Source organism: Lotus japonicus, chromosome 4 (genome assembly GCF_012489685.1).
Source record: "Lotus japonicus ecotype B-129 chromosome 4, LjGifu_v1.2".
Lineage (NCBI taxonomy): Eukaryota > Viridiplantae > Streptophyta > Magnoliopsida > Fabales > Fabaceae > Lotus > Lotus japonicus.
The window spans coordinates 413883-433008 of record NC_080044.1 but is presented as its reverse complement, the minus strand read 5'-3'; the positions used below and the strand labels follow the sequence as shown (position 1 = coordinate 433008).

General features: G+C 37.2%; 2 protein-coding genes across 2 annotated transcripts; one reads left to right on the top strand and one right to left on the bottom strand.

The window, feature by feature from the left end:
• The first annotated feature begins 11236 nt into the window (after positions 1-11236).
• LOC130716244 (zinc-finger homeodomain protein 4) lies at positions 11237-13431 on the top strand. The gene has a single exon (XM_057566449.1). It carries the CDS (start codon positions 11957-11959, stop codon positions 12935-12937), a length of 981 nt encoding a protein of 326 aa, XP_057422432.1. The 5' UTR covers positions 11237-11956; the 3' UTR covers positions 12938-13431.
• A 1455-nt stretch (positions 13432-14886) lies between these two features.
• LOC130710569 (uncharacterized) lies at positions 14887-15750 on the bottom strand. Its single transcript, XM_057559879.1, has 2 exons — positions 15661-15750; positions 14887-15618 (listed from the first exon to the last, which is right to left on the bottom strand). The coding sequence occupies exons 1-2, from the start codon at positions 15748-15750 to the stop codon at positions 14887-14889; spliced, it is 822 nt and encodes a 273-aa protein (XP_057415862.1).
• Positions 15751-19126: the final 3376 nt, after the last annotated feature.

Below are 19126 nucleotides of genomic sequence, written 5' to 3'. Positions count from 1 at the left end.
ATTTCTGAGTGTTGGTAGAAAATTTCAATTTTTAGTCAAAATTCTTGAATTTTAAAGGTATTAGCCATTAGAATGGGTGACGGAATTCAAAAAAAATAAATTTTCTGAGTTTCATCATATAATGAAGGGGTGCTTTAACCAAATTTTCTAAAGCTAAAATTTGTGCAAATTTTTGAGTGTTGGTTGAAATTTCCAATTTTTAGTCGAAATTCTTGAATTTTAAAGGTATTAACCCTTGGAATGGGTGACGGAATTCAAAAAAATTAATAATTCAGAGTTTCATCGTATGATTAAGGGGAGCCTTAACCAAACTTTCTCAACGTAAAATATGGACAATTTTTTGTGTTGGAGCAAATTTTCAATTTTTTGTCGAAATTTGTGAGTTTTAAAGGTGTTAGCCCATAGATTTAGTTGTGAAATCTAAAAAACTTAAATTTTTTGAGTTCCATGGTATAAATAAGGGAGGCTTTAACTAAGTTTTACTCAGGAATAATATTATGAATTTTTTTAGTATCAGTGTAGTTTTTTTGGTTTTTAGCCGTAATTCCTGAGTTTTAAAGGTGTTAGTTAACCCATGGAATGAGTGACGAAATCCGAAAAAATTTAAATTCCCCACTTTTTGTAATATGTTTAAGGAGAACTTTAAACAAACTTTCTCATGCTAAAATTTGTGCAAATTTTTTAGTTTGGTGGAAAATTTCAATTTTTAGTCGAAATTCTTGAATTTTAAAGGTATTAGCCCTTGAAATGAGTGACGGAGTTCAAAAAAAAAAATTCTGAGTTTCATCATATAATGAAGGGTTGTTTTAACCAAATTTTATCAAGCTAAAATTTGTGCAAATTTTTGAATGTTAGTTCAAATTTCCAATTTTTAGTTGAAATTCTTGAATTTTAATGGTATTAACCTTAGGAATGGGTGACAGAATTCAAAAAAATTAATATTTACGAGTTTCATCATATGATTAAGGGGAGTCTTAACCAAACTTTCTTAACGTTAAATATGGAAAAATTTGTTCCAACCAAGAACATAGAAAAAAGGTATAGTACCTAGAGTGTGAGGATTGCAATGAGAGAATCTAAAGAGAGAGAAAGCGTGTAACCGCTTAGAGAGAGAAAGCGTAACTGAATCTAGAGTTTGTTATTCATTAAATGAGCTAAGAGTCTCTTACAATTGGTAACCGCCCCTTATTTATAGGCTGAGGGTTGGGTCTGGCTCGTCCAACCGTCCTTAGTGGGCCGATTGAGCTTCCTCCAAGAGGCCCAAGCCCCTAGCTTGTGGGTCGCCTTGGGGTGAGCACCCCTGGGCGAGGGTCTCTGGGGTCTCATCCAATCCACAAGTCCACAAGACACCGGGTTCGAAGCATGAGAGCTAAGAGTGTCTTTAGAACATAGGAGACAAGTGTAAGAAAAACTAACTAATATCAAGGCTAGTGAAAAAGATAAGTCGCCGACATGGCATGGTAAATAAAGCTAAAGCTAAATTTTGACTTGCTCGACAGATCCTTCTGAGTCCACGAGTGGGCTTGCGGCGACAGCATTTGACTCTCTCGCCCAGATGCAGTCGTGACCGCCGTGAGTCGCGGTGACTTGACACGTGTAGGCCGTGTGTAATATGCTGAAGTAATGAGAGGAAGATAAAAAGGTTTTCCAGCGAACTTGAGCGCCTAGGCGTGCTCCATTGGCGCCTAGGCGCCAATTGTTTTTTCCAGGGTTTTTGGAATTGGCGCCTAGGCGTGCTCAATTGCCTTCCAGAGGCACATTTTCAGCATGGAATTGGCGCTCAGGCGTGCTGAATTGCCGCCTGAGCGCCCAGACTCGTCTATTTTGCCTATAAATAATGTTTTGGCCATTTTCTTTGGAACACTTAGACATTTTACTCATTTTGGATCAAGTTTAGAAGCTGAGGAGAACCTTGGGGCTTGTGAAAGGCTTCCAACTTATAATTTTTCTCAGGTTCTTAACATTTCTTGTATGGATTCTCTAGCCATGAGTGGCTAGTTTTCTTAAATTAGAGGGCTTAATTAAAATTTAAAAAACAGAAAAAAATTATTATTTTATTTAAATGCCATTCATTTCATTAAATGAAGTGGCATGGCCACGTGCAAGGCTGTCGGAGCTATATCGACGGCAATGACGGTTTCCGTACAAACAATTGAGTTGGAGGATGACGCAAGGTGTAACATCCCACACTCTAACCAAACAGGTGATGACCGTTAGATGACGAACTAACCCTAGAACTAGGAATGGACTAGGATTATGACTCTAACAAAGCATGAGGTAGTATGAATAACTATATATATATATATATATATATATATATATATATATATATATATATATATATATATAATACGTGTATGTGTGTGCTTGTGTGTGTGTGTATATATATATGTATGCCTATTTTATGCACGATTTACGATGCGACGATAGAACGTCGGTGTGACGATTATATCAAACCGACAATCAAAGGTACCAAAGACATGGTCGTCATGACTCTCATTTAAATGAATGACTCGAGTAGATGAGGAAAGGAAGCTAATCTAATCGAATCTCTTGACGGTAGTAACACACTGTCTCAGATCGATCGATAGTCGAACCGACGAGCCAAACCCTAGTATACAATGTGTGTTAGTACTAGGCATTCAAAGGGGAAATACACTATTAGAAAACCCTTAGTATTCAGAAATGATGAAGCATAGTAGCCAATTTGTCCCGACTTCAAGACAGAATAAAATAACCGACCAACCGGTGCCCTAGGTTACTATTCACCCATGATGACACGTTATTATTCATCAATAGTAAGCACCATGATGGCTTCTAGTTCCCATAAACCCCTCCTGAATGATGCTTGGACTAGCACAAACCTGCAGCAGCACCTGGAGCCTTGTGATAATCAGCTTGCATGCAATTCCATAGGTGGTGCAACTTGGTTAAGCTCTTAATCTTGATTTGCTTAATTTAGCCACTTACAGCTTATAAAATGGTACCATTCGAACCCCTTGGGCCTCAGACATTCCATTCCAACACTTAGCCTCTTCAGATAGAGCCCAGAGAGCTGATAGAGAGTGCGAGACCGAGAAAAGCTTCACAAGCTTCTTCTCTTCGATTCTCAAAATTTGTTGAGTGTTAGAGTGTAATTTTCATTCCATTAAGTTCCTGAGAGGGTAAGGATTCGATCTGGGTCAATTTCACGAAACTTTGAGCCCAGAAAACCCAAACCCGCGAGCACCCTGCAACTCCGGCGAGCAATTTCTAGAATCCGGCGAGTTCTTCAACCTGTAACTCAACTTTTCTCACGTTCCAGACCTCCATAGCAGCACCCATTAGCACCACATTCATCCCCATAACCTGTAGAACAAGTCCCAGTACCCGGAACAACACTGCGGTGACGATTTCAGCACCTCCGATCATCTTCTCCGGCGAACCTCGTCTTCTTCGGCGAGTGAGTTTCTGCAACTCTCTCATTTTCGCGTTGTTTTCAATCCAAAACTTATCCTTAAGCTTAGGACATTTTTAGGAAGCTTTAGACTAGTTTTGAGCCTCGAATCACCATGAATTAGCAGAACCAATATTTGAATTTTCAAACTCGAGCATGCTATCGGGTTGAGCTTCAGGCCTCGAATTGGAGTGCCAAATTGATTAGGTTATGCTTTTGGAACATGGTAGAGCCTTTTAGGATAGGTAGAATCGATGATAAAGCTCTGAGTTGAAAAACCCCAATTTCACCTCATGGCCGATTCAAAAACTGGCAAATTGAGGTAGTTACAGTGCTCAAATGTTTCTAAAAATGGTCTAGATGGATTCAGAAGGTTGGAAACTATAGGAATAGAGTATCAGAAGTTAGTTTTAGCCTAGTTTGTGAATTTCTTAATTTGCAAGTAAACTTAGGATTAATTTGAACTTAAGCTAGGTTAATAAGCTTAATTAAGTGATTCTGAACTTGATTATGAGTTAGGGAAACTAGGAATAGAGTAATGAAAGACCAAGAAGTCAGAAGTCAGTAGGCTAGCATGATGAATTAGGAAGTTAAGTTAGTAAGCTAAAGAATAAGTGATTTTGACAAAATGGCTTAAAGAGTAAGTTAAATAATCTAGAAGTGATTATGAGCTTAAGGACTGAGTTTAGTAACAGAATCAGGCCAGTAAAGAAAATTAGAGTAAAAGGGTAGTAAAAAGAAAATAAAATTAGTACATGAAGTAGTTATATTTTTAGCTTCATGGATCTATAACCCGACCATAATCCATGATGCAGAGCGTGAAGGATCAAGCTCTCGAGTTTCAAAAGAAATCATTGAGTCACAGGTAAGGGGAGTTAGACCAGACCTTGTCTTGGTACATGACAATTAAGTAATCGTTAAAGCGATAGTAGACATATTATTATTTACTCTATTGTTTACAATGACTGTGGATTTTATGAAGTGATGTTGAATGTTTGCTTGTGATTCATATGTGAATTGCTTGTGGATGTTGTATTGCTGCATTGTTAGAAAGGAGGTAAAGTATACCATGGGATATGGTGATACTTAGGAAATCGGCTTAAAAACCTGGATAAGAGAATTTGTCTTATGATAATATATAAATCTAAAACATTTGAGGTAGGAAGGTACAGGGAAATAATTCACTGGCTTAATGTGTTATTGATACTTGGATTTGGAAAATTGACATACCCGTCACATGTTAGGAATCACCTTAGGAAGATAGATATTAATAATTATAAAATGGAATTAGTAAACGAATAGGTGATACCCTTTCTTTAAATTAATTAAAGAAAGTAGATAACCATTACCGGGTCGAATAACTATTTCCTGCCCTAAAACCCGACTACTTGATCCCTTCGGATCTCGCTTTCAAATACAATGAGGCGTACTTACTTGAAGAGTAAGGTACGGATGTTTGTTTCTAGTTCGCTAGAAATTCGAGAGAAGAATAAGGGAGCGATGGATGATGTTTGTAAACAACCTTTCGGAGCGACAAGGAGTAGGGAAGTGCTGTCACTACCACTAAAGAGAGTGGGAATACAGAGACGCCAATGGTGGTCTTGTTCAAAGATGAATAGACTCGGGACTTACACAATGACTCTACCTCTCCATCAGCTACCGGCAGGGTCCGGAGGGCCGGCCTGATGCAACGTACCAGGAGTCGCGAAGTTGTGTATTTCTGTCGAAGAGCTACTGAGCGATCATGTCCGGTAAAGAGTGGACTGTAAGGAGTGTCCATGTTCCTGAGACGACTTTCCGAAGATTAAAAGAAGCTAAGGCTTCGGGCCCCATAAAATATACTCATCACATGACAAACATAATTAAAAAGGTTGGCGATGAACTCACCATTTCGTAAAGAAGTAGTGAGAGAAGTCAATTCGAAGGACGAAGGTATAAGGCGGTAAAACCTCATACTATGTGTGATTTGTATGTGCTTGTTAACATGCTTGTTTTTAATAGTATGTTATCTTGAACTTTATCGTTTATCTTATTTGACATGTGGCTTGTGCAAAGTCGTGTTTGACTTACCCTTGCATTATTTTTACTATAAAGCATATCATAGGCTAGAATATGAGCCTCCCTTCAGTACTCGCCATTCACGCTGACTTCCCGTCCCGTACTGGCTGGCACCTTGATCTCGCTACCGGTTTCTGTTTTTATTCTGGACTGGCCATGTTGTGTTGCAGGGTACCCGGATCAGATGAGCTTGGCTACCTAGTGACCATACCCCTCATGTTCTCATTCTATATGCCGAGGCATGCCCGGAGATTCCGTCCGCCCGTTCCTGATCTGCCACCACAGCCTCAGACGGAGGTGGATCCAGCGCCCCAGGCCGGATTGTGTCCCGATCTGCAGGTTGGTGTGGACCCTTTGCCCCAGGAGGAGCCATTCCGACCCGTACCGATCCGAGTCAGGAGCCCATAGGATCTCTTCGCGCCTAATCAAGCACCTCAGGAGCCATTAGGTTCTCCGCCCCGGAGGACTGCGCCTCGTCTCAGGTCGACAGCAAGGAAGAAGGTGCGGTCACTAAGCTTTTCCAGAGACGCCCGAATCTACATACAGCGGTTCGTGAAGCCCAATGGATTGGGAGAGAGAGTGCCTATGCCAGTGCCGGAGGAGGGGAGCAGTGGTGACATGGAGGAGGATCCAGAAGAGGAGGAGGTTAGGGAGTGAAGCTGTATGGTCCGATGATAGTTCTCACCAGTGTTCTTAATTAATCAAGTTTATGTTTGATGATGCCTTGTGGGAGATGTGTGTACCCTCACTTGAACACTCTCTTGTTTCTGTCATTCGAACTTATAGTGGCCTTGGCCACATATGCTATGTGTTTATGTTTCATTGTGTGCTAACTTGCTTGTCTTTAGGTATACTGTCATCCATCTGAAAAGGTTAAAGGGGAACTCTGTGACTGTGAGAAGTCGTAAGTGGTCTCTGAATCGATGCATCATTAGAACGGTAACACTAACACTAACACTAATGTGGAAAATAAAAAATGGCTCACTCATTCATAAGTGATAGGAGTTGGGTGAATACGTCACTTGTGGAAGAGGGACGCCACACTAGGAAGATTTTCCGGCGAGGGACGGAAATCGAAACTCGCTTAAAGTTCAGGGACAGAAAACACATTTAACCATTTTTTTATTTACCAATCTAGGACAGTGGCGATTTATTTTTTTTATTTAATTTTTTGAAGAATTACTAATAGCATTGGTGTTTTACTTTTTTTTCGTTTTTTAAATAAATCGTCAACCATGTTGGCGTTTTTCTTATTTTTTAATTTTTTTTGTTTTTTCTAACAATCGCCAATTATGTTGGCGTTTTTTACTTTTTTTTTTTTTTTTAAATAACCAATTGGTTGGTTTTTTATTTTGAATAGTAAAAAAATTGTAATTTATACTAATTTAAAAAAACAAAAAAAAAACAATTGTTATATTCATTCTAAAAGCAATCTAGATAGGTTTTTTTTAACTCTTACACAAAAAATGAGTTTTGTTCTGAATTTTTGATTTTCATTGTCCTTAATATTGATAATTTGACACTCTCTTCAAGTAATCTTATGTAATGTTGTTCTCATCTATTTTTTTTAAATTATAAAAAAAATCCAACCAACAGGTTGGCGATTTAAAAAAAAAACAAAAAAGTAAAAAACGCCAACATAGTTGACGATTGTTAGAAAAAACAAAGAAAAATTAAAAAAATAAGGAAAACGCCAACATGATTGGCGATTTATTTAAAAAAATGAAAAAAATAAAATAAAATGACAATGCTATTGGCGATTCTTTAAAAAATTAAAAAAAAAACACAATCACCACTGACAGTGACGATTTATACTAGACTGGTAAAAAAAAATAAAGTACCCCAAAACTATAATTTCCAAACAAAATTATACTACTTGAGTACCAAAGCTAAGTAAGGGATGAAGTGATTAATAATACTCCCTCCGTTCCAAAATAACTGACACTATCTCTAGCTGAATTTTGTTCCTAATTATCTGTCACTTTACATAGTCCAAGAGAGAATTAATTATACTTTACCAATTGTACCCTTCATTTATTGGTGGTAGAAAAATTGAAAAGTTATAATTAATAAGAGAGATAAAGGGTATAGTAGGAAGTTGGATTGTAATTTGAATAAAACAAGAACATTAATTATTAATGGTTAGATACATTCATTAAATGAATGAACCTAAGATGTCTTTTTTGCTTATATATGTGACCGGAGGATGTACTTATGAAACAAACTTAAAGTATCAATTATATAGGAACGGAAGGAGTAGTGGGCTTCTGTGTTTGGGTTCCCGGAAACTAAAAAAGGAACATGATTTGGGGGTGTGAAGCTAGCATCTTGAAAATTGTGATCAAGCTAGGGCGTGTCTTGTCTTGTCACATGTATGTATGTCATCAACACCATTTATTTGTGTGGACCCTTCTACCCAGCAACCCATATTCATCCTAATTCTCTTCGCGTATGTGTGTAAATTAATCCTAATCTTTTAGTATTTAAGTATGATCCTTACGAAAAGTGTCCCTCTCCCTCCTCTAATGAACTTCCAAACAAATTGCAATTGCAATTAAAAAAGAGAAAAGAAATGCTGTATATATAGGTCAGGAATAATTTAGTGTGAGACATAAAGAAGAAAGAAAAGCAGTAAAGGGAAAGGCAGTATGCAGATCGAATTAGTAGAAGAAGCGACAACATAGATAAAACAAATTGGAAAGATAGATATATGCATCAATCCTTGGAAAGATAGATATATGCATCAATCCATGGATAAAGCCTTAAATGTGGTAGTATGTAGCTAGCAAAGCAACTAGAATAAAGGTAACGGATAATAAAAGAATATATAAAGCTAGTCATTTCGATTCATGATTAATTTATAAACAAATACTTATATCATATCATGTAACAAAACAAAAATGAGAAGCCTTTTCTTTCTTCCCAGCAGAATATGTAAAGAAGTAAAAACAACAACTTTACAGAGCAACCGTGACGTACTATTAACTTTTTCAGGTCAATCTTAAAATGTGTTCATAATTCATTTATTTTTTTTTTACAGGAGGAAGAGGTTCATAATTCATATAATTACATATATATATATATGTCGACAGATATTTTAGTACTAGTTAATGAGAGGATTAATTAGTGCATATATGCATGTTGACAATGAACTTTAAAGTCAAACCCCTCATCCCATCTCCATCTCCATTGGTGGTGCTATATATATTAGTTCATTATTTGATTGAAGATTGATTGATAGATAACTGATCCGTTAAACTAATACAGTAGTAATAATTTGACAATTAGATAGATAAAGCATCGGTTCTTTACTTACTAACCTACGCTATCTGCTGCAGGGAGTACTGCTGGAGGGAGTTCCGTCCATTTCCATTTACAAGGGGGAAAAAAATTAATTTAGACAGTTAAAAAATCTAATTAAAATAGTTAAGTATAATAAATTTATTTTAAATTAATATTGAATTTACAAAATTACTTTAAACTCACTTTTTAAATGTTTATGTTCAATTAAATAAAAATATTTTTATCAAAAAATATTTAATGTATCACAAACTCTAAATTGATTTTTATAAAAATAATTACAATATATAAATATCTCAATTAGTTATTATAAATAGGGTGGATGTAGTATACTATTAGTATTATTTGTCCATGTGTGTGTCTGCTTTTCTCTCTCACACGTGATAAATCTGAATGAAATTCAATTACTGCTTCTGCTGCAACTTGTATATATTCCAAAGGAACATCATTGTGATCTTGAGGGAACTATTTATTGACACAACACCACAAGCATATCAATCAATAATTAATTAATTTCCCTCAGCAGTAATGCTGGCGCGTGAAGGAAGAATGCGTTCTATTGATCTATTCTATGTTGAGCTAGCCAAACCAAAAGACCTCATTACCAAACTAACACTTCACCACCACCACTACCAGTCGTACTGTGTTTGCATGCATGCTTTCATCACTAACTTAATTATTACTCCACAAATTCTCGAAAGATCTTTTAATTTGTTTGGATCCATAAGCTATTAATTAATCAATAAGTTCAACCATACATACTATAAAGCTAATATTTTAATGCTGAAGCCTGAATGAATGGAAGGACATAACCACACAGTATGAGTCCGAACATGTATAGTATCACTATCATAGTTCTGCAGGTAAAATGAATAAAAACATACACATTTTTTTAATTTTCTTCATTCTCTTTGTAATTACGCCTGTAATTAGGGTTTAATATTTATTGTTAGTCAACTAGGTAAGTTGTATATATAGGGTATTTCATTATCAATAATAGTCACGGAAAACATTTCTTTCAGTCCAACCGGTGTAACCCTTCAAATATAATAGTAATGTCAAACATATATTCAAGAGTATGCCTAATAACAACATCACCGATGCAAGGTTCTTAATTTTTATTTTTGAATTAAAAACTAAGAACTGAGTTCTTAACAACTGGAGGGGATGTCGTGGAGTTCTTAGTTCTTAAAAATAAAAACTCGATTCTTATATAAGAAGTTTTACTTTTTAAGTTTTTAACATAAAAAAATAATTTTTTCTCTCTCATTCATTTAATTTAAGTATTGAATTAGCATTTTAATTAAAATTAAAATTATATGGAAATAAAAAATATTAAGATAATGGTATTGTGGGACTGGATGAATAGTGCTAAGAACTAAGAACTCATGGTTGAAGCAAAATCGGTAGAGAGTTGCTTAAATACATGCGGCAGTACGAACTCAAGAACTAAAAACTATCAAACAATCATTTCTTTTCTTTGAAATATAGAAAATTAAAATTGTAATCAACTCATTGATTTCCTAAATAAATAGTTTGTATATTTAAATGTGAATGTTGGTTGTGAGTTGTGACCTCTAAGTTCATCCCCATTTTGGCATCCTATGTATATAACTGAAGTAGTCTAGTGGGGTTAGGGATTGGCTAATTTAGTTTGAGTAGCTAACAACTTTGTTTGTTTATTTTCTATGTAAGATATGTGTCCTTTTTCAGAAGCAATCTTGTTCTAGTCGGGAACATTTACATTATGGTGGGTCTAACTTTTTCAGCAAAAATTTTATCCATCCACAAGATTCAAACTCGAGACATTACTTAAGGGGATCATATGTTCCATTGTTATTTGTTTGTTTTAATTCTAGCTAGCTAGCTATTTGATAAAGAAAAATAAATAAAAGGGTCTCTCTCTCTGCTTTAGTTTGTCCTTACCACTATCTGACACACTGCTCCCCTCTACTCACTCTATATGGATGGCGTAAACGCGATGGCTGATAGTGCAAGCAAAGCAAAGCAAAGCAACCACAACACCTTTTTTTTTGTTGGTCTCTAATCTGAATTCAACCCTCCCTCTTTGCATTTAGGCTAAAAAGCATTTTTGGCCCCTGATGTTTTAAGTTTGTGCAAATTCTGCCCCTATCTATTTTTGTAGATGTTTCTACCCCTCATGTTTTCAAACAGTGCACCGTCTACCCCTCCGTGAGGGGTAGACGGTGCACTGTTTGAAAACATGAGGGGGCGGAGGGGTAGACGGTGCACTATTTGAAAACATGAGGGGTAGACGCTGCACTGTTTGAAAACATGAGGGGTAGAAACGTCGACAAAAATAGAGTAGGGGCAGAATTTGCACAAACTTAAAACATCAGGGGCCAAAAGTGCTTTTTAGCCTTGCATTTATCTCCCTCCTCCTTTTTTGTCCCACAACACCTCTATAAGCTCCTCTTGTTTAGTGCTTGACTACCTAAACCCATCTCCAAACTTGTCCTCTTCATTTCTCTCCTTTAACTTCCCCATAGTTACTCTTATTTGAAGTCACATAATCTTTTTCTTACCTCATAACCAAGCATGTCTTGTGTGAAAGGGGTTTCATGGTGTTTTTGAATCCTAGTTCTCCATGTCAGTTACCTCTATCTGCTACCTCCTTCCTCTCCAACTGAATCATCTGTAGCAGCTGCTGACAGACATCAAAACAAGGTTCATTCATTATATATCTTCTCACTTAATTACCACTACCTACCAACTGTTTGTCTCTCTCTGTCTGTCTCTCACTTTTGAAGAAGAAAATACCCAGAGGGGGAAAGTGTCTATCTTGTTTCCTTCAAAAGTTGTGTGCCCTACAATTCTCATCCACTTAATTTCATTTCTGCTTCTTCTCACTTTCTCTTCAACATAATTTCAAAACTCAAGTGCTTCCCAACTCCTAGCTAGCTATACTCTTCCTTTTGAGAGAAAGAAACTATTAATTAACCATCCAGTTACTTAGTTACTCCCCTTCTGGCTAGAGCTTGTCCAACATCCATCTTGATCATGTGTTGCTCTTGAAAGATCAAAGGAGTGGTTGGTCACACTTGGAAATAACTATCAATCATTTTTGCACTTTCCAACATTTCTGTCTTGTCTCCTTCGTGTTTTGTTCTCCAAATTAAACTCAAGCAATTAATATTCAGAATGGAAGTTTCCAGCAGCCAAGAAGCTGGAGAAATCCCAATTCCAATCCCAATCCCAATCCCAATAAACAGCAGTACTAATTATGGTGGGGGACATGCTGCAGGTAATGGACATGATCACCACATGAATATGCATCATATTCATGACCCAGCTCCACACCATAACCACAACCACAATAACATCATATCTCCCACATCAGCAGCAGTACCTTCAAATGGCTCATCTATGCAATTGCAAGCTGCAGCAGGACTGCAACAGGAGGATGATGGAGCCTACAATAAGAAAGTGGCGATCAGGTACAGAGAATGCCTGAAGAATCATGCAGCAGGAATGGGAGGGAATGCCACAGATGGGTGTGGTGAGTTCATGCCAAGTGGAGAAGAAGGAACCATAGAGGCACTCAACTGCTCTGCTTGCAACTGTCACAGAAACTTCCACAGAAAAGAAGTTGAAGGTGAACCACCTGACTACCAACACTTCAACAGGCTTGGTCTTGGGGGAAGGAAATTCATTTTAGGAGGCCATCATCATCATCACCACAAGAACATCTTAACTACTCCTGAGGCTCTGGGGTATCACCACCACCCTACAACAGCAGGTAACAACAACATTCTGCCTTCTAGAACTATATTACCACCCCACCACATGATAATGCCCTACAACATTGGGAGCCTTCTTCCTTCTGAATCTGATGAACAAGAAGATGTTGCGGCTGGTGGAATGGTGGGTAGACCTGCAGGACAGAATCAGATAGTGAAGAAAAGGTTCAGGACAAAATTCACACAGGAGCAGAAAGAGAAAATGCTCAACTTTGCAGACAAGGTTGGTTGGAAGATTCAGAAGCAAGAGGAATCTGCAGTGCAACAATTCTGCCAAGAGATTGGTGTCAAGAGAAGAGTGCTCAAGGTTTGGATGCATAACAATAAGCACAATCTAGCCAAAAAGAACAATCTCCCAACAACACCATCACAACCTTCTTAATTAAACTAATTATATTTATCACTTCACTTCCTTCGTTGTTCCTATATATATAGTATGTATCTCTCTAGTCATTTCCTGATCTCTGGGTCTCTAGCTTTGAGTTCCTATTTACATTAAAATAATATCCATCTATCTTGTGCTTTAGTTTAGGAAATTGCATTTGCATTTGCATTGCTACGTGGAGTTTCAGTTTCAGTCATGTTTCTCTCCTCTACCCATCATGTATGCAGGACATGGAATCTATGCAATAGAATAGACTCTTGAGGTATGATATATATGTATTATTAATAGAATTGCATAAACACTTCAATTTCCATGCTAGCTGCTTTCTCTTTCACCTTGCAAATTCTGCTTCTCTTATGCTTCATCTCATTAGGACCTTCCCACGTCAATTTCTTTTCAAGCGACCAAAAACAACCTTTTTGTGATTAGTGTTTTTTGGTTACTTGTGGAAAGAATTTTGTGATTAATTTGAAAACGTTGTTTTTGTCAAAGTTGTTCTTTGTTTTGAAAGAGTAAATTTTGAGTATTAATAATTAGGCAGTGACTATTTTGCGCCTCCTATTTTGCTAAGTGCGTCATCCCCAAAACTGGAAAAAGACCAAAATACCCTTCAGTAATTTAAATTTTAAAAAAAAAAAACTACCTCATCTTCATCTTTCCCTACAAACCCTCCCCCCTCTCTCAACCGTATAACCCCTCTTCCTCTCCAACCAAATTTCAAAATTTTCAACCCTCACAAAATCAAGTCTCTCAAACCCATATTAACCCACAACCAAGTCAAGAAGAGGAAGAGAAAGGAGGACAAAACCCACAAGAAGAACAACAATGTAAGTTATTTCTTACAAGTTTTCGAGGCCTAGGTTGTATTTTGTGTCTTCATTCAGTCCCTCGATTTAATTCTGCCATGGGAGGATGTTTCGTGACTTGCCCGCACTCTAAACTGCGGACATGTTTTATGACTACCGCATGTTGAAGTGCGGTTAGCCTGTGAGTTGTAGAAAAATACGTTCCGCAATTTTAAGTGCGGAGGCTTCCGGAACTATTATTCCAACACATCAAGTTCCGCACTTTTAAGTGCGGGAAAATCAATTTTATTTAGGTAGCAATACCAGACCTTAACACGATTGAAATGACTAAGTTTTTCACTTCCGCACTTATGTTAGCGGGAGTGTGTAATTTGTTTCACTACCGCATGTTTAAGTGCGGGACTAACCAGTTACGTCGCGAAATCGCGATGAAAGTTAAAAAAAAGCTGAAAAAAAAGCTCGGAAAAAGGTAAAAACTTACATGGGTAAGCTTCTATTCTTGACTTGAGATCACCCAAAAGAAGTTGGGAGTGGAGGATGAAAAGGAGGGTGAGGAGGAAGAATGAGATGGTGTGTGGGAAGTAACTTTTTTATGTTTTTTTTACTAAGGGCAATGTTGGAATTTTTAAAAAGGAGATGGCGGACTTAGTAAAACGGGGAGGCGCAAATAGTCACTGCCTAATAATTATTGAGGGTACCAAGAAAGATACGAATGTCATAAATAATTTATTGAGATAATTAGTTATTTGATATGATATCGCCTCTATGACTAAAAAGTCTAGAGAACTTGATAGTTATTCTTAATTTTTCTAATAAAAAGTTAAATTTTCGTACATTGTAGGTGAGTAATAAGTGGTGTTGAGGTGAAAAAGAAAATGAAGTGTGTATGAATCATTAGTTATAAAAAAACATAAGAATCTAGATTTTGGAATTCAATAATATTTTATATGTGATGTGATGTGATAAGAAAAAAAGATAGAGAAAAATTAAGCGTGTATGAAAGATGTTATTGTTAATGGTTCATGAGTTTAGCCTCTTTGGGATTTTATTTTATATGCGCACACTAATTAATGTTTTAATTTTTTTTAAAGGAAATGATATATTGAAATCAAAGAGCCATAGAGGCTAATACATCCGAAGTTACCAAAGGGTCCAATTCTGGCGGAACCTCCTCAATCCAAACAACATTGGAAAATTTTGAGGTGTTTTTTGCCAGATAATCAGCCACACAATTGCCAGAACGGCGCACAAAGGATAAATCAAAACAAGAAAATAAAGAGACCGTTTCTCTCGACAATTATTCAAAATAGAAAATAAATAAGATGACCTCGGCTTATTCTTCTTCCAAGTCTCAAATAAGTGCTTGCAATCCGTTTCTAGAACCACTCGGAAGAAGCCAAGGTCCCTTGCCAATAACATACACCACCGAAATGCTAAAACTTCAGCCACGAGAGCAGACGGAGCCTCCACTCGACCAAAAGCAGCAACTGCCATGACCTCGCCGTTGAAATTCTGTGTGATCATGCCAAAACCAGCACCTGTATCCGCTGTCCATGAAGCATCAAAATTAAGTTTTATTGTGCCTCCACGCGGTCTCCGCCATGACGTACTCACGTTTTCCACACGGGCTGTCGGAGATGCTACCAAATCACTGTTGTCCGGACACCGCAGCGCTGCTAACCGCTGAAGGACCACCTTGAAGCTGGCCGGCAACCCCTTGTGAATTACACTGTTACGTTGCTCCCAGATTGCATAAATGAAAGTGAAACTCATGCCGATTACCTCTGAATCATCGCTGTCCAAAATCTGCTGAATATAGAGAGCTGGTGCATCACCATGAGAGAATCTCATGCTCAAAGAAGTGGCAAACCACTAGCGTATCACAACTGGGCACTGAAACAACACATGCGTTACTGTTTCCTCCTCCTCCATGCAGAAAGGACAACTCGTATCCATCTCAATACCGCGCTTCCTCAACTCCGCTCGAACTGGTAAGATTCCCATGGTTGCTCGCCAAACAGTATCCTTAACCTAAGGTAGCACCGGAGCATGCCATAAGGACTTCCAATATTCAGGTCGCTGACTTCGCCCGCTAGCTGCAGAACTCGAGGAGGTTGCTGCACCACGAATTTGTTGCTGACGAACAAACTCATAACCAGACTTTGTATTATAAGCACCATCTGAAGTCAAGGGCCAAAAGAGAACATCTGTTGAGGGCCTCAAAGCTAGTGGGATAGCCAAAATCTCCTTAGCTGTGGGTGGCCAAAAGAAAAGTTCAATCAAGTCTCTATTCCACACCTGCAAATTATCAAGCATCAAATTGGACACATAGGTTAGGTTACCCTCATGGGCCAAGTCCTCACGGTAAATCAAAGGGTATCCACTTGGAAGCCATTTATCCTTCCAAATATCAATCCCTTTACCATCACCAACTTTCCAACAGGCCCCCTCCTCAAACACCCATGCAGTACGAAAAATACTCGTCCAAGTGTAGCTCGGGCGTGCATGTTTTTTTGCTGCACTAATGGTGGTGTGAGGAAAATAAACGGCCTTGAACACACGGCCCAAAAGAGACTCCGGGTTATGCTGAATTCGCCACCAAGTCTTAGCTACTAAGGATGTGCTAAAGGCTTTGAAATCCCTAAAGCCAATACCACCGTCCAACTTAGAGCGACACAAAGAATCCCATTTGAGCCAGTGAATACCCCTCCTGGAAGCGTCACCACTCCAATAGAATTTGCTAATCATACGCTCAATATCTGCACATAAACCATCTGGTAAGAGGAAACAAGACATAATATAAGCTGGTATTGCCTGGGCAACCGCCTTAATTAGGACTTCCCTAACCGCACGGGATAGAGATCTTTCCTTCCAACCTTTGAGTTTCTTCCAAACTCTTTCCTTGATAAATTGAAATATTTGAGTTTTTGACTTACCAATAATGGTAGGAATTCCCAAATATTTGTCATAGCTATCCACCGCCTTCACACCCAAAAGCGTTTTAAGCTCATCGAAACGGGGACTAGGAACATTACGGCTACAGGATAGCATAGATTTGTCAAAGTTAATGACTTGGCCAAAAACTCGCTCGTAGGAAGCAAGGATCCTAAGAACAGCATTAGCTTCATCCACTGTGGCCTTTGCAAAGACCACACTATCATCTGCAAAAAGAAGGTGAGAAATCACAGGTGCAGATACAGAACGGGCAATTTTAATGCCATGAAGAGACGAAGCTTCAATCTCCTTTTGAATCAAGGCTAAGAACACCTCCCCACAAAGAATAAATAAGTAAGGGGATAAGGGATCTCCTTGTCTCAATCCTCTACCAGGATCGAAAGGTACCTGAGGGTTACCATTCAGCATTACCTGAAATTGAACCGAAGTTACATAGTCCATAATGAGAGAAATCCAACCTATGGGAAACCCCATTTTCTCAAGGACACTTTTAAGGAACGGTCATTCGACCCTATCATATGCCTTCAACTTATCAAGCTTTAAAGCCATCATGCCATTACGGCCAAACATCTTTTTTTTCATAAGATGAAAACATTCATATGCCACCAGTGCATTATCAGTGATCAGGCGACCAGGAACAAATGCACTTTGAGGCCCAGTAATTAATGTTTTAATGGAGAACATCAAAATTATGTAGATACCTAGAGTAAGATGTAAAGTTAAGATAAATAAGTAATGGTTATGATTTATGATGTGATATAATAAAAGGAGAGAGATATAGAGAAAAGTTATGATATACGAAAATTAATGTTACGGTTAATTGTTCAGATTAAGATCATTTATCTCCAAATTGTGTCTCTTTTCTTGTTTCACTAATGATATTGTGTCATGTTAACTAAAAAAACATTCATGTAAAGTTACAAAAGACATATACATGTATTTTTTTAATTAACATGACATAATTTTATTTATTGGAACATGGAATAAGACATAGACAAAGGACTCATGAATATGATTGATTTTAAATTGTGGTTGTCGTGGCAATTGCGGACAAAATCGTGGGTGTTAAGACCATAGTTAAAGGTCTTTTACCACACGGGGACAAAAGAGTGTGTCTCCAAATAGTGTGGTTAACAAAACCTTAGCGCAAACCTTGTGCATTAGTTAAGTTCTCAAGAAATGGAGGTGAGTCACAATAGATATGCTTAAATCTATATTGAGAGCCCAAAGCAAAAAAACATGTACTAATGAGAACATTGAAGACCACAAAAAATGTACTAATGAGAACATGTACTAATGAGAACTGCTTATAAAAAAAAATGTACTAATGAGAACATTGAAGACCACACAAAGATAAGTACGCTATATTTTTACCCAAATTTTTTAGACATTAAATTTATGTGTCACATCTTTATATTAGTGTGTTCAACAAACCTTAGCACGAACCTTGTGTATCAGTTAAGTTCTCAAGAAATGGAGGTGAGTCACAATAGATACGGTTAAATACTATAATGAAAGTCCAAAACAAGAGAACATGTACTGATGAGAATATTGAAGACCACAAAAGGATATTTACGCTATATTTTTACCCAAAATCTTAAGACAGTTGACTTATGTCTCACATCTTTATATTATGCTCACCTCACCGTTTTTAAGCATATGAAACTCCAACTCACTTCAAATTCTCAACATTACTAAGTGCACCAACATAAAGAAGGGTTCAATGGAGAGAAATTTGTTTTCTTAACTAATCATTATCACTTAAAGCTCTTAACTAATGCAATTATATTCGAGTTGAGTAGAATTTCTATGGCCTTAAAGTTCTCTCTATCAAGTATTTAACACAGTTATATTTATAGAAAATTTAAAACATCTGCTTAAGCTATAACAACTGCATGTCAGTTGTTCTACGTGTTATGCAGTTAGACCATAAGATGCATTAAAACTCTGGAAAATCTTCATATTAGAGTATCTCTAATGCTAGATTCTTAGTTCTTAGTACTATTCATGTGGACCCGTACTCCCACATGTGATTAAGCAACTATTTACAGATTTTGCTTCAATACCATTATATTAATATTTTTTATTTTCATATATTTTTGAATTAAATTTAAAAGCTAATTCAATATTTAAATTAAATCAGTTAGTTGATGAATGTGAGAGAAAAAAAAATTAATTTTCTTTGCTAAGAACTCAAAAAGTAAAACTCCTTATAGCATCTTCAATGCTAGTTGTTAATTCTTAGTTCTTAGCATTATTCATGTGGGCTCATACTACCACATGTGCTTAAGCAACTATTTGCATATTTTGCTCCAACCATGAGTTCTTAGAGCAACTACAATGCACCCGAACTCTTAAACATTATTCTGCACTATTCGTGTGGACTTGTACTGCCACATCAGACTTAAGACCTGAAGTAAATTTT